The following is a 15,100-nucleotide window of genomic DNA, read 5'->3' as shown; positions in this document are numbered from 1 at the left end:
AGCAAAAAATTTGAGTTATGCTCTGTGCACATTTCCAGCTGAGGCTGACCAAGGCCACATCCTGCCTTCTTTAAAACAACGTATTTAAATTGGCAAATAAAGAATTTTATATATTTATCACTTTTGACACACTGTTTTGAAATTCTTATTTCAGTTTTCATGCTATAAACAAGTATCTTTTTTGTGGTCTCTTCCAGATCACATTTTTTATTTATTTATTTTTTTACTTTTTGAGTTTTTTTTTGTTTGTTAATTTTGTTCTTTAAGATAGCTGCCAGGCACAGTTCTGAAATACCCATCTCATGTTCCTAAACACAGGACGAGTCTCACAGAGGGATATGTGTGCTAGGTAAGTTTTGAACAGTCACGAATTATAGCTGTTGGTCATTGAGTTCAATGTTAATGAGTCCACAAAGCATCTTAAATAAGGTCTCTTTAAACAGAAACACACGTACAACACACTACGACAAGGTTATGTATTGACTGGCTGATAAAATGTGGCTCACAGGAACCTAACACTATGTCTCCCCTAGGAAAATGGTTCAGTGTTCTCTGATTCACTGTTTGCAGTGACTTTACAGAAAAGAACTACCTCAAATAATGAGAATCAACTGTATACTCAACAGGGCAATAGCTAAGTCTCTGTTCAAATATCAATGGCACCCTAGAAAACTCAGCCTCTACCCTAGGAGGAGCTAGGACCACGCTACCATCACAGAAGGGCTTTCCTCAGCCACTCCCAAGCCAAGTCAGGACTGAGTCTGATCTGAGACAAGAGCTTTAGCCAAAGCAGAACCACTCTTTGCACTGTTTCCCATTGCTTATCTGAAATACAGGTATCTTTCTTCCTTGCTTAACCCTGGTCCAGGTACCAGGTACCCTTCCTCTGACACTGACAGGGAGCCTCTGATAAACACTGAGGCAGATTCTGGAGGATACTCAATGTTGGGAGGCAAATGATAACCCTATGTTGACTCAAGCCTAGTCCCTCCCACTGTGGAGACTGTCTTACTAAAAATCAGAGCCAGAGAAATGGAAGCAAAAGCCAATGGGGTTTTCAAATGCCCATGCTGCTGCAGGAAGACCCAGTGGGAGCAACAAGGGTCCTGTGAGTTCAGAGTGTGATCCAGATACAGAGAGTTCAGCCCAGAGGATGAGCAAGAGCAGAATTCACCTCTTCTAGGCCTACCCTGGAACTGACTGACAAGAGAGCTCACTGTAGGCAGCCTAGGGCAGGAACCAGGATCTCACAGCCTCCCAGAACTTCAGAATTCCTATCCATAAGCTAAGGCCTAAACCTAGCTAATCACTTGGGTCCCTTCCAGCTCTCATGTGGTCACTGGTGTATCTGCTGTCCAGGGACCTCTGCATGCTCTCTTGAAGCAGTGGATCATTTCCTGGGGCTGGAACAGTGGGAAGGAAGGGATGTGCATTGGTGTTGCTGGATCCAGATTGGACTTGGAGACCCAGCAAGGGGAACACTGCTGGATGGAGGGACAAGACACTGAAGCTCTGGGGGTTAAGAGGGAACCTAGCAGGACTGAGGAGAAATGTAAAGAGAGGGGTTGGAATGAACAGGAGGTCAGAGATGAGGAGGAAGCGGGTAGCCTAAGTCTTCTGGTCTGTGATGGGGAGGTGAGGGTTCCTGGCACTTGGGCTGTGATCCAATTCTCAGAGAGTGAGCACTTCGGAACACTGGAGGGGCAGCGAGAGAGATGTTTCCATTCGAAGGTACTCACCACCCTTCATTCCTTTCCCCTCTCGTGGAGGCCCAGGTGGAGGCTCTGATGACCTCAGGGGCTGTTATGTGGACAGTCAGGTTTTGTGCCCTAGTTACATAGGCCAGGTCTACAGAGAAGACCAGCCTTATTTGTGCCTGTGGCCTTACTGGGAACACCATTCCCTAGCCAGGTGAAGAAAAGAGGGAGTCAGATCAGCCCGATAGCCCTCCCTTCCCCAGGGACTCTGCCCAATGGCATATCCTTGCCCAGACTATGTTTTAAGTTTGGAGACAAACAGGGTAGGTCTATTAGAGGGACACTGGCAGGTAGCAGGTCATCTCAGAAGGTTCCAGAACCCCAGCTATATGGTCTGTTGCCACACCCCCCTTCCCTCCCAAGAAGGGACAGAATTCCATCTCAGTACTTACACGTGTCTGGCTTGTGGCAGTTGTGTCCCTGACGGAAGTACTGAGGGTTCTCAATGACTGGAATGCGGGTCATGCCAATGACCACGGTGTCAGGCCCAGCGTCCAGCGATGAGGGTGTGGTGATGCCGTGGTTGATGTGGTGCAGTGGGCTGGCAGAGTCCTCTTCACCACTGATGACAGCCACGGGACCTGCTCATACCACAAGAGACATGGCAGCCTGGTGAGGCACACCCAGTCACTCTCCGCCCTGCCCACCAGCCCTTCACCATTTCTCCCACTATGGTCTCCACAGGAGCAAAACCTGTTAGGAAAGTACTCCCTGGAAGTGTGGAATTCTGAATTGAGAGAACCCTACCCAAATTCTCTTAAGAATTAGCCATCCATTAACCATGGAAATAGCTTCAAAATAAAAGTGTAAAATGACCGTAACTAAAATTATTTTCACTTCCTCCCAATTCCAAATTAGTTCAAAATAATACAAGTTTAAAATAAGTTTCTTTGCTAATATAGCAATAATAGGATTTTAAAAAAATGATCTTGCAGTAGTTTGTAGCCTGCCCCTCCTTCACTCAGGAGCTTTAAAAACTAACAATGCTGGGTTCTGCCCCAAGAGGTTCTGATTCAGTTGGTCTGGGGATGTGACCTGGTGTCATGATTGTAAAAGTACTTCAGGTAATTCCCATATAAAGCAAGAATTGAGAACCTGATTAAAGGGTCAGAAGCCCACTGGAATGTGATGGGCTTCCCCAGTCTGTGCAACAAACCTCCCTCATTCACAGGCAGAGACCAGCGTGGGCCTGGGTCTAACATGAGTCAGGTTTCACAGTGATAAGAGGGACACTGCTATTAGCCTCCTGGGAGCTGGCTCAGCTATCCCCCTCTTAAAAGATTCATGTTGCCCCAATGGCTTCAAAGAATGGCATTTGCATCCCCACCAATCCTAGCTCTGCCATTTTGTAACCCAAAGAAGAAACCCAGTGAATAAGGTTTACTCAAAAGTGCAAGTTGACAAAGATAATTAACACAGCAGTCTTGGCAGAACAATGATTCTTTTTTGTGGTGTGATTCTCCCATACATACAAATAAAACTCCTGTAAAGGGAATTAGCTGTGACTGTTTGTGGCTTCATACGACTGGCGTTTTAAATGGCTGCTTTGCTAGATGCTGGGTCCCTCGACAAAGTGCCTGCTGTGATTTGGTTTTGCGGCTTGAACAATATTTCCACTGCAGAAATCCATTACATCTTACTGAAGTTTATGGAGAGAATATTTCCCATCAAACAGCGAGGTGAAGCGCCAATGAGGCAGAACTAAATGGAAGACTGGTAAATGCAAACCGAGACCCTGAATTCCACTCCGTCAGCACAGACAGGCTTATTCCAATCCATGACAAATGGCTGACTGTGTTTGGAGACCATGTGAAAAAGTAGCAACGAGTGGCTGCCCAAATACTCGTGGTAATCACTCGCCTTGCAAAGAGAAGCCAGTTCCGAAAAACACCTTGTAAACTTTGCAAGAAAACTTCATAGTGACTTCCAGTGAAAGAGGGAAAACTAACACTGGTCTTTATTTGCTTTCCCTTGCCATTAACATATAAAGGAGTACAAGAAATGTTTGTGCACAAAGAGAAAAGAGGAATAGAGGTGACAAGCTGAAAAGAACTTTCATCCTCGCAACTGCAGAGGATGAAAAGTCAAAGGACAGTGACTTAGAAGAAGGGAACACTCATGGAACTACAGGGGAAGTCACTTTTGCTGGGCAGGCTTGGTTCTTTTTTTTTTTTTTAATATTTTTCAGTTGTCAATGGACCTTTATTTTATTTATTTATATGCAGTGCTGAGAATCAAACCCAGTGCCTCATACATGCTAGGCAAGTGTTCTGCCACTGAGCCACAACCCCAACCCAGGCTTGATTCTTAAAGGGACAGGAGAGTCAAGAAGGCTGGAATTTATTCCTAAAGAAACTGAATCCAGAAGACTCAGGGAGACCTCAGATGAAACACAAAGTGAGCCTCTATTTTCTCCTGTTCCCCCCAAAATGGAAACTGTATATGGCCCAGCCTACCAATCCCAATCTCAAATGCAGCAGAGTACAGAATGCTTCTCTAAAGAAAGTCTCAAGGAAGATCCCCACAGCTGGACGCAGTGGCACACATCCCAGCAACTCTGGAGCCTGAGAGGAGGATTGTAAATTTGAGGCCAGCCTCAGCAACTTAAGGAGGCCCTAAGCAACTTAGCAAGATCCAGTCTCAAAATAAAAAAATAAAAAGGGTTGAGGATGTGGCTCGGTGGTTAAACCTCCCTGAATTAAATCTTGGGGGCAAGGAGGAGAAGGAGGAGACACACACATATTGACATTTTTGGATTGCTCAATGAAAAGTCAAGCTCACTCTGACCATGTCACGGTGAGGCCTGCCAGAGGATACAGTCCCCACTCCATGTACACAAGGCAGGTTCTTATTAGCTTTCTAGTGCTCAGTTCCTAAATATGAAGACACAGTGCAGGATCAACAGGTATTTCAGCAAAGCTTCAGCATGAAAGAGAACAAGACAAGCATCTGCAGAGACCTTCAGGAGCAGAGGACTTAAAAAATATATACTAATATCCTCTGACAGGCAAATGAAGACACTGCACCTGTAAAACAAGGCAGCTCTTAAAATGTGAACAATTAGATGTTAGGAAAGAATCCTCGGGAATTATGATCACAGCAATTTAAAAGTCAAAGAGAGTGGATAAGTCAAGAAAATCTTCCAGAGAACTAGAGAGGAAAGAGGTATAAACAGGAAAGAAAAGAAAATTAACATTCCATATAGAAATCACACATATGATTAAATGGAGTTCCAGGGATAGGGGAGAGAATATGAATAGAAAATAAGGAAGGGAGAATGAGAAACTTATGGAAATTTCCCCAACTTACCTACCCAGTTCCCAGCACAATTAATACATGTGCATGAGTGCACGCTCTCACTCACACACATCAGGAAACAAAATTCCAAAATGCCAGAACAATGGGGATAAAGAGAAGATATTCAGCATTTCTAGGAGGGAAGGACAGGTCACATTTATGGGAACAGCAGTCAGATTGATATTAGACTGCCAAAAAGAACAGCTCCGAAAGGCCAAGGAATTCTCCCTAACGATACTACTAATGTTTCTGTAATAAGTAACTCCTTCAAAATTTCAATTAGACGATTATTCAACTTGAAATTCTACACACATGGCACACGCAGGTCTTCGTGCACGTGCACAGGTGCGCACGCATGCGCGCGCACACACAATTTAGGTATGAAATGTCCCCCAAAGGCTCATGTGTTGTTGATGTGGTGCTCAATGCAACAACATTTAGAAGGGGGGCTTGAGGAAGTGACTGGAATATGAGGGCTCCACAATCATCAGTGCATGGATCCATTCATGGTTCATAATTGAACAGACTCTTAGGAAGTGGTAGAAGCTGTAGGAGGTGGAATTGGGGTGGAGGAAGTAGGTCACTTGGGGTGTGCCCTTAAAGCATATCTCTTGTCCCCATCTCTCTCTTTCTCTCCTTCCTGGCTGTCACAAAGTGAGCAGCTTTCCTCCACCACATTCTTTCACCATGGTATTTCGGCCTTGCTATGTATCAAAAAGCAACCAAGTCAGCTGGCCAGGGACTGAAACTTCTGAAGCTGTGGGCCTCCTTCAAGTTTCCTTTTCCTTTTTTTTTCCAGGCATTTTTATTACAGCAATGAAACCTCACACAATATATATACATATATGAATATGCACATGTGCACACACACATGGTAAGGGCAACAGAAAGGTATTTTCAAATATGTAAAAATTTACATCACTTGTCTCCTTTCTTAGGAAGTATCAGGAGGAAGGACTCCAGCAAAACAAAGGGGAAAACAGAAAAAAAAAAATAGTGGGGTAGCCATCTCAGGTCACAGGCCTGTAGAAAGGAGGTGTCTCAGGGGACAGGAAAAAGAACACAGCAGCAAAGGCAAGATTCAGGCCAGGCAGTCTTACTCCATAACTCACAGTCTGTACTACAGTCATGAGCACTTGCTTTATCATACTTGTTGACCATTGACTGCAAGAAGACAGAAAGACCAAGCAATAGGAGGCACACTCCTCCCCACCATTTTCTGTCCTCAGCATCATGGGACAAGGGTTGGTTCAGTGACATGAAGAAAGGACATAGAATAGGAAGATGTGACACTGGGACTTCAACCCTGGGGAGATGCTATTTCTTCAAATCAGCTCTCACACAGTCCATGGAGAATGGTCAACAAAAATTTCCAAGAGCCCGGGATCTAAAACAGTCAGCATTTCCTTTACATTATTCTAGATTTTGAAAGGGGCAGGGATATAACTGCAGGAGAAGGGTCCTGCCTCAGGCTCACAAGTCATGAGAAGGAATGAGAGCAATCCCACAATGGCAGAGGAAAATGTCATATTATGGTGAAATGAGTTAGTTGAAAAAATCATGATCATCATGGTGATTTTATTATTGAGTTATTACAGTATTGGGTTCATAAATGTAGCTTCTTTAATCTTATAATGCCTTTGTGAGGTCAGTACCATTTACTGAACCCAATTTAAACATGGGACCATTGAGGCACATTGCAGCAGCCTGCCCCAGGACTTATGCCTAGCAAAGGAGTATTGTTATGGTTTAGATGTAAGGTGCCCCCCCCCCAAAAGCTCACGTGTAAGCAATGCAAGAATTTTCCAAGATGAAATTTATGTTATGAGAGGTGTAACCTAACTGGGGCATTAATCAACAGAAATTGAGCCTTTGGGGTATATATTTTGTCCCTGGTGAGCACAGCTCTCTTTGCTTCCTGTTGACCATGTCCTGAACTGCCTTACTGTGCCACACCCTTCCACCATGATGTCCCTCACCTCCAACCCAGAGCAATGGAGTTGGCCATCTATGGACTGAGACAACTGAAATCATGAGCCAAAAGAAACCTTTCTTCCTCTAATTGTTCTTTTCAGATATTTTGGCCACAGTGATGAAAAAGTTGACAAAAACAAGTGGTGACATAGAATTCAAACTCACAGCCTGGTCCCAGAGCCTGTGCTCACAGCCATCACCCCTCACCACTTGCCCAGAGGTGCAAACTGTGAGAGAAAGCATTTGTTCAAAGAAACACTTGGTCAATTCTGGAGTGTCATCCTGCCCATGAGCAGCTGCCTTCAATAGCAGGTCCCCAAGACTCTTTTTAAAGATGTTCGTGTTGATCCTTGAGAATTGGAACGGGGCTGAGTACCCTCATTAAACTCACCCAGATATGTTACAGATAATTTGTCCACTTGTCCCCTCCCCAGCTCTACTGAGCATTCTTATTCAACTACATCCACACCGAAAAGAGCACATGGCCAACAGACCACTGTCCAATCTCCAAGGTCCTCTCAGTCACCTCTGCTCTTCCATGAACTGCACTCCTTTAAATAAAAGTCAATAAAGAGTACACAGATCAAGCACTTCAAAGGATGTGAAAGGAGACCCTGCAGCTGGTCCCTGCCTGCCTGTGTGTGAGCCCAGCAGTGTTCCTCTAAGGAGCTATAGCTGGCATTGGGGCACAGTCCCTGGTTTTTAGAGTCCCTGGGCCTGGGCATAAAAAGCCAGTCTCAGTTTCAGCAATCATAGCAAATGGCCCATTCTGTGCAGAATATTGGTATTGGTATTGCATGTGTTGGGGCAGGGTCTCCATGGGAAGTCTCTGACCTTCCATTCTATTTTGCTGAGAACCTAAAACTGCTCTAAAAATGAAGTCTAAGAAAATAAAATTAAGTAAATGTTTTTTTAAAAAATCCAATCTCCCATCCTATACATACACACATTTCCACACATCCCTTAGGTTGATTGAGGTTAGGAACTATTAACAGAGAAAGCAGGATTTCACTCTAGGAACCAAATCCCCTTTCCTGCTCTGATCAGATCTCATGCCACTTACCTCAGGCAAAATCCGAGACCTGGGGAACCTCTGGGAAGAAGCATTTCTTCTCACTTTAATAATCACAGCAAAGAATATTTTAAGATACCCAAAAGAGGACAAGTAATAGGAGGGGAATGGGGAAACACTACTGGGAGCCTGTCTCTATTTTCTTGGTGCTGCCAAGGTCTAAGGCAGGTCAGGAAAAGGAGCCAAGGTTGTTCTCTTCTGAGCTCTCCACACGCAGACTGCCTAGCACCTTGTGAATGGCCACGCTGCTGTTGCTAATTCATTCCTAATTACACAATTACTTTGTTATGCAGCATTAATATACAAAAAGAAAGTGAAACATCCTTGGAGTCTTCTGGTAAGTTCAAGCTTTTGAGAGAACCCCCTCCAGGGAATATAGTTCTGCTCAGATGCTCACATCACATTTTCCTTCTCCAAAATTGCTATCTGCTTTCTTCTTCTTCTTCTTTCTTCCTCTTCCTCTTCCTCTTCCTCTTCCTCTTCCTCTCCTCCCCCTCCCCCTCCCCCTCCCCCTCCTCCTCTTCCTCCTCCTCCTCCTCCTTCTTCTTCTTCTTCTTCTTCAGACCTGTGATGGGTCTTACTACTCCAACCATACTATAATAGAACTATTGTATTGCTGGGGAAACAGGCATCTTGCCCAGCAGGATGGTCTACATGGTCTTTCCAGAATTCTTCGCCTTCCAGAGGGAAAAATAAAGAGGAGTTGTGGAGTGGGGAATGACTCGGATTTCATTAGAGGTTGATTCCATGATGGAATTTAGGTTCCCAGAGAAACAAAACAGCTCTGATAACAAACTAGAAAGAGAACTCATTGCAATCGAGTGAGCTCCACCCTGGCAGGCTGAGCCTCTGTCAATTCAGGGGAGGGATGGGCTGTAAGTCACCAGGAAGTCCTGCAGGTTCAAGACTACTCTGCAGAGGTCTCCAGTGACTCCAGGGAAACTTTCTCACAGGGTCCACAAAAGGAGAGTGGAGGATGGGGTGAGTGACACAAAATGAAGAAGGAAAAGTGTCAGGTTCACAAGAAAGGCAGCAACTTCTCAAGTCCCACTCCCCATTTCAGATCAGGGAAGGACTTCCTAAGAATCTCTATCTTAATCCCATGTCTCTAAGATCCCCTCCATTCCACCAACTCTCTAACTTACAGAGCACTGACAATTCTCAGAAATTTGGCCCTAAGATGGTAAATTAGTACAACCACCATGGAAATCAGAAGGTTCCTCAAAAGACTAGGGATACAACCACCACGTGACACAGCTATCCCAGTCCTCGATATTTATCCTAAAGAATTAAGTCAGCATAGTATGGATACCTGCATACCCATGGTTATAGCAGCACAATTCCCAATAGACAAATTATGGAACTAGGCTAGTTGTCCATTAATGGATAAACAGATAAAGAAAATGTGATATATATGCACAATGGAGTTTTATTCAGTCATAAAAAAGGATGAAATTATGGCATTTGCAGGAAAATGGATGAACCTGGAAAGCATTATGCAAAGTGAAATAAGCCAAACTCACAAGGTTGAGGGTTGTACTTTTTCTCTCATATGTGGAAGCTAGAGAGAAAAAAGGAAAATAAATATGTGGGGGGGGAATTTCCTGAAAATAGATGGGAGAACAGTAGAAGGGTGGAAAGGGACAGGGAGGGGCGGTTGGAGAGAAAGGGGAGTTACTAAGGAATAAAAATGACCAAATTGTGTTGTTATATTCTGTGCGTGTATCAATGTGTATCAATGAATTCCACTGTTATGCATAACTATAATGCAACAACAAGAACTTACAAAATTTTACACCAAAAATACAAAGAACCCAATCAATAAATGGGCCAAGGAACTGGACAGACACTTTACAGAAGAAGATTTACAGGTGATTAATAAATATATGAAAAAGTGTTCAACATCTCTAGTAATTAGAGAAATTCAATTAAACAACTCTAAGATTTGCCTTACTCCAATTAGAATGGCTATTATCAAGAACACAAACAATAATAGATGTTGGTAAGGATGTGGGGAAAAAGGCACACTTTTACATTGCTGATAGAGTTGTAAATTGGTGCAGCCACTCTGGAAAGCAGTGTGGAGAATCCTCAGAAAACTTGGAATGGACCCACCTTTTGACCCAGTTATCCCACTCCTCAGTTTACACCCAAAGACTTAAAATTAGCATACTATAGTAACACAGTCACATCAATATTTATAGAAGCTCAATTCAAAATACCTAGATTGTGGAACCAACCTAGATGCCCTTTGACAGATGAATTAATAAAGAAAATGTGGTATATATACACATTTTAATATATATACACATTTAATAATATATGGAATATTATTCAGCTATAAAGAAGTATAATATTATGGCATTTGAGGATAAAGAGATGGAATTGGAGAATACCATGCCAAGTGAAATAAGCCAATCCCAAAAAACCAAAGACCAAATGTTTTCCCTGATAAGTGGATGATGATATATAATGGGGTGGGGGTTGGGGGGTGAGAGAAGAATGGAGGAACTTTAGATTACATAGAGGGAACTGAAAGGGAGGGGGTATGAAAATGGTGGAATGAGACAGACATCACTACCCTATGTACATGTATGATTACACAAATGGTATGAATCTACATCATGCACAACCATAGAAACAAAAGTTGTACCCCATTGTGTACAATGAATCAAAATGCAATATGTAAAAATAAAAAAGATAATTAAAATAAAATAAAATAGTGATTTGAAAACAACAACAACAAAAGAAAATCTCATGAACAACAAGAAAAAGGAAAAAGGGAAGGAAGAAAAGATACGTGGTTCCAAGAAAATCCAGTTACTGGTCAGTTCTATGGAATTTGCCCAGCCAATATGTAGAAGTGACTCTTCTCCAAATACCAAAGGGACATCTTGAATCCTCCAAGATGCTGGGATCTATGTGATTTATAACAAAAGGAAAGGGGGAGGAAAAAAATGAAGTAACATTTATTAAACACCTACTGTATGCCAGACATTTTGCTGGGCATTTTGTTCTGATCTCATTTGATCCTCGAAAACTATTATTATTCTCATTTGATCAACATGAAAACTAATCCTCCAATTAGTTTAATTCATCTCCAAAAAAATCACTTAGCCAGGGAGTGATGGAACCTGTATCTAAAGCCACGTTTGCCTACAAAGTTTTCCCTCTTCCCATCACATTACCCATGTTCTCCACAGTATGACTGATACCAAATGGTTTAGACAAACAGAGCTAGGTGTGAACATATGGGCCTATATAAAGAAGATGAAACATCTGACCCAATGCTCCTAATGATAGATTGCCAGAGATTTTCAAGATTGGACCAACGTATGTAAGATAACTTTTGGCGGTCAAGTCCAAAATCTATAGCTGAGTTATAAAACCCTGGAGTGAGACTCACTCCTACCTTTATCCTTACACTTCCTTCCAAAGAGGGGTTGGAAGGACAATCTCACCTCCCGATTCAGAAAACTCTTTTAGGAACTGTATTCATCATGATAGTTTTTCACCACATTTCCAGGCACCAGGGAGAACTATAATTTTCTGCAACCTCCAAAGATAGGCAAAATCCTCTCTCTTTCTCTGGAATGAGAAGTGAGTAGAAATAAGGATGCATCTCTTCCATATGGAAGTTTTAGGACCCAGGATGTCACATTTATCTTTTCCTGTGCTGGCATTTGTAGAAGGTTGAGGCAAAGCCCCAGTCTACCAGTCACAGTCTTCAAGTGAGTCCAACTGACAGCAGAGGACCCCAGTCAAAATGTGGTGCAAGATACAGCTTTGTTGTTTTAAACCATGGAGATAGGTGAGGTGCTGTCAATCACATCTCCATATTTAACAACATTACTTTCATCTTTTCATTTAGACAGTTGCATGCTTTACACCATCTTCAACAAATCCCTAAAGAAGCACTTTGTGCAAAAGATGGGTGTGTTGTTCCTAAGGATGCAATTCATCTTAAACTACCTCCTCCACTCTCTCTTCTAAAGTTGAGCTGCAATTTTCAGTTCTACATGGAGTCAAACCATGACCACCTAGACATGACTTGGGAAGTAAAAAAAAACAAGATTGGATGGATCTCATGCTTTTTTAATGTGTCAGAATGAAGCAAACAAGCCAACCTTTGGATTAAGAAAATGAGTTTTTAAAAACCTCAACCTTTTCCAACTGATAAAAATCAAACATTGACATGTCCCTGGTGGGCAAGAGCTTCACATCAACAATCTGGGAACAGGAACTCATAAAACTGAGTAAGTGAAAGCACAACAAACACAATTAAAAATCCAGCCATGCTCAGAGAGGGATTCCATTTACTGTCTCATAAAAAGATCCTGGTCCTCAGAGGCAAACAAAAGAAAATCAATTTCTTAATTTTTATTGGCAGATATGGGACAGAAGCCAAGTGAACATGGGCTGTTGCTCAAGAGCATTCCTGGGGACAAGTCACCATCTTCAGCCCCTGGACCAGCTTCCTCTGGGCTCTCCCTCCCTGCTTCCTCCAGCTTCCAGACAGACACTGCCCATTGTGACTTCTCAGGCACAAGAGGTCCTGCAGGCTGCCCAACAAGACATGCCCTCCTCAGGGGTTAAGTCCTCCCTGAATCATTTCCCAAAAAATAAGTGTTATTCTTTGGCTTGAATCCCCTCCCCGCCTGTTCCAGGAACCAAAGGCATTGTTCATGCCTCATAGCCTTCATGGCTTAGAGGTATCGCTTGCTGACTGAAAAAGATGTGCTGATCAACCAGCCTGAGAATACACTCTTAAGGAAAGAGAAGGCAGGACAAATGGGGTATTCTGAATACTTGGCTTCCCTTATCTCACTTAATCATCATGACAACCCTAGGGGTGGATCCTATTATCCCCTGTGATCCCTGTGATGCAGTCGAGGAAATTGAAGCTCAAGGTTTTATAGTTTGCCCAAGGTAACAGAGTTAATACATAGTAGAGACCTACCGCTATCTGACATCAAAAACTGGGCTTATCCCACTGCCCTGTGCTGCACAGTCTTCTAGCATTGTGCTTCTGACAAGAGGACAGGTATGAGAGGTCAGCCAGTCTCCTTCCCAACCCAATCTTTACATCCTTACATTCATTTGCAAGGGGTCTCATTTAGGAAAGAAGTTCATGAGATTTTCAGGAAACCGTAGACCCACAAATTATGGCACCAGGTTGTAGCTGTCAAGGACAACAGAAAGTCCACAGGAAGATGCATGGTTGGCAGCATGGGGGCTCAGAATGAGGACGAATGCATGCAGCCTGGAGGAAAGACAACCCATGAGCAGCCTTCTCCAAAGACTCCATGTGTAGGTGGTATTTCAGAACATCCCAAGTGTTTTAGCTTTTTTATTGCCGTGACCAAAAGACTTGACAAGAACAACTAGAGGAGGAAAAATTTATTTTGGGTCAGTTTCAGAGATTCAGTCCATGGTCAGTTGACTCCATAGCCCCAAGTTAGACAGAACATCATGGTGGAAGGGCATGGTGGAGGGAAGCTGCTCAGCTCATGGCAGCCAGGAGGCAAAGAAAGAGTTCCACGCACCAGGGACAAAATGTAACCCCCAAAGACATAGCCACAGTGAACCACCTCCTCCATCCACACCCTACTTGCCTACAGTCAGCTCCCAGTTACTCTACATTGGTGAATTAATCCACTGATTCGGTTACAATTCTCATGATTTAATCATTTTACCTCTGAACATGCTTGCATTGTCTCACACATGAGCTTTTAGGGAAATACCACATATCCAAACACTAATACCAGGCATCAATAGGAAGTAAATCATTCCCTTCTGGTTGCATATATAAGAAGGCTGAAATACAAAATGCTCATTTTCTTTGTCCAAGGCCCTTCAAGTCTCAACATTTATAATTTCAGATCTAGCCACAGTGTATGGTCCAAGTTGTGCCAAAATAGAAGTATTTATTTCTCCTAAAGGTTTACCTGTAATTTGCACCTCAATGGGAAATAGAAGGAAATGTCACTGGAGTTCATGATATAGTAGGTGCGTTCATGCTGCGGCAAGGGCTGCCATATTGGATCCTTGATGTCCCCAGGCCCTTCAACCCTCCCTCATGCCACGTTTAACACTAAGTAAACTATATTACATTTTGATAATGTAGAGAATGAGAGCCCAGGTTTCTGAGCGCTAAGCACAAGTGGAAGTATCTAAAATCCCCCTGGTGGATGCCAGATGGTTTCAACATGAAGTTCTTTTGCTGTTGTGGTGGTGGTGATGCTGGGGATTGAATTTGGGGCCTCACGCATGCTAGGCAAGTGTTCTACCACTAAGCTACATCCTCAGTCCTCAACACGAAGTTCTTTTAAGTTAAAGCAAGCCATGATTAGTTAGATGAGATGGAGAGGACTGAGGCTGAAGAGAAGAAAACCCTTCTCAGGAGGAACCTGCAGTCCTACAGGCACCAGCTTGTATATGGAATTCCAGTTAGAAAGTCACCCACAGCTGCAGAAGCCTCACATGTTGTCCGAGTATGCCGGATATGTTGGGGAAAACTCTTTTCACAGTATTTCTAGGCTCATGTGGAATGATACTAGGACATATGACCACCTATAACAAACCTAAGTTTCTTCTCCAGAATGATGGCCTTAAACATTCTTGCAACAAATCACAAAAATAATAGTTAATGCTTGCTGAGCACTTATTGAGTATCTGGCACTCTACTGGGTTTTATGTACATGTGATCTCATCCAATATTCATAGTGACTCAGCTAGGAGTGGCCCATAAACAGAATCAGGGAAGTTAAGCAATCTGCCCAAGGTCACACAGCTAGTAAATGACAGCATCATGATTCTAACTGAAGCTGTAGGACTCCAGAGTCTATATTCTTAAATTTGCCCCTACATGCTTCATTGTACATAATTATAGTGCCTCAATGTGAGGTCCAGAATGAAATCACTTTTGAACTACAATGCCCCTAAATGTAAGATGATGAAATAAGGCCTGAAGTTTTAGTTGGAGAAAAATCACGGATGT

General features: G+C 43.0%; 1 protein-coding gene across 8 annotated transcripts in view; it reads right to left on the bottom strand.

Annotated features, from left to right (window-relative positions):
- The window catches only part of Ntrk3 (neurotrophic receptor tyrosine kinase 3), a 395,823-nt gene that overhangs the window by 163,678 nt on the left and 217,045 nt on the right, over positions 1-15,100 (bottom strand). For all 8 annotated transcript variants that reach the window (XM_047538450.1, XM_047538456.1, XM_047538451.1 and 5 more), the window contains one exon: positions 2,150-2,338. In XM_047538450.1, the coding sequence (XP_047394406.1) occupies positions 2,150-2,338 (189 nt within the window). The remainder of the gene's footprint in view (positions 1-2,149; positions 2,339-15,100) is intronic.

The sequence above is a fragment of the Sciurus carolinensis genome, chromosome 2, assembly GCF_902686445.1.
Source record: "Sciurus carolinensis chromosome 2, mSciCar1.2, whole genome shotgun sequence".
Taxonomy (NCBI): Eukaryota; Metazoa; Chordata; class Mammalia; order Rodentia; family Sciuridae; genus Sciurus; species Sciurus carolinensis.
The sequence above is the reverse complement of the archived record's forward strand: the minus strand, read 5'-3'. Positions and strand labels throughout refer to the sequence as shown.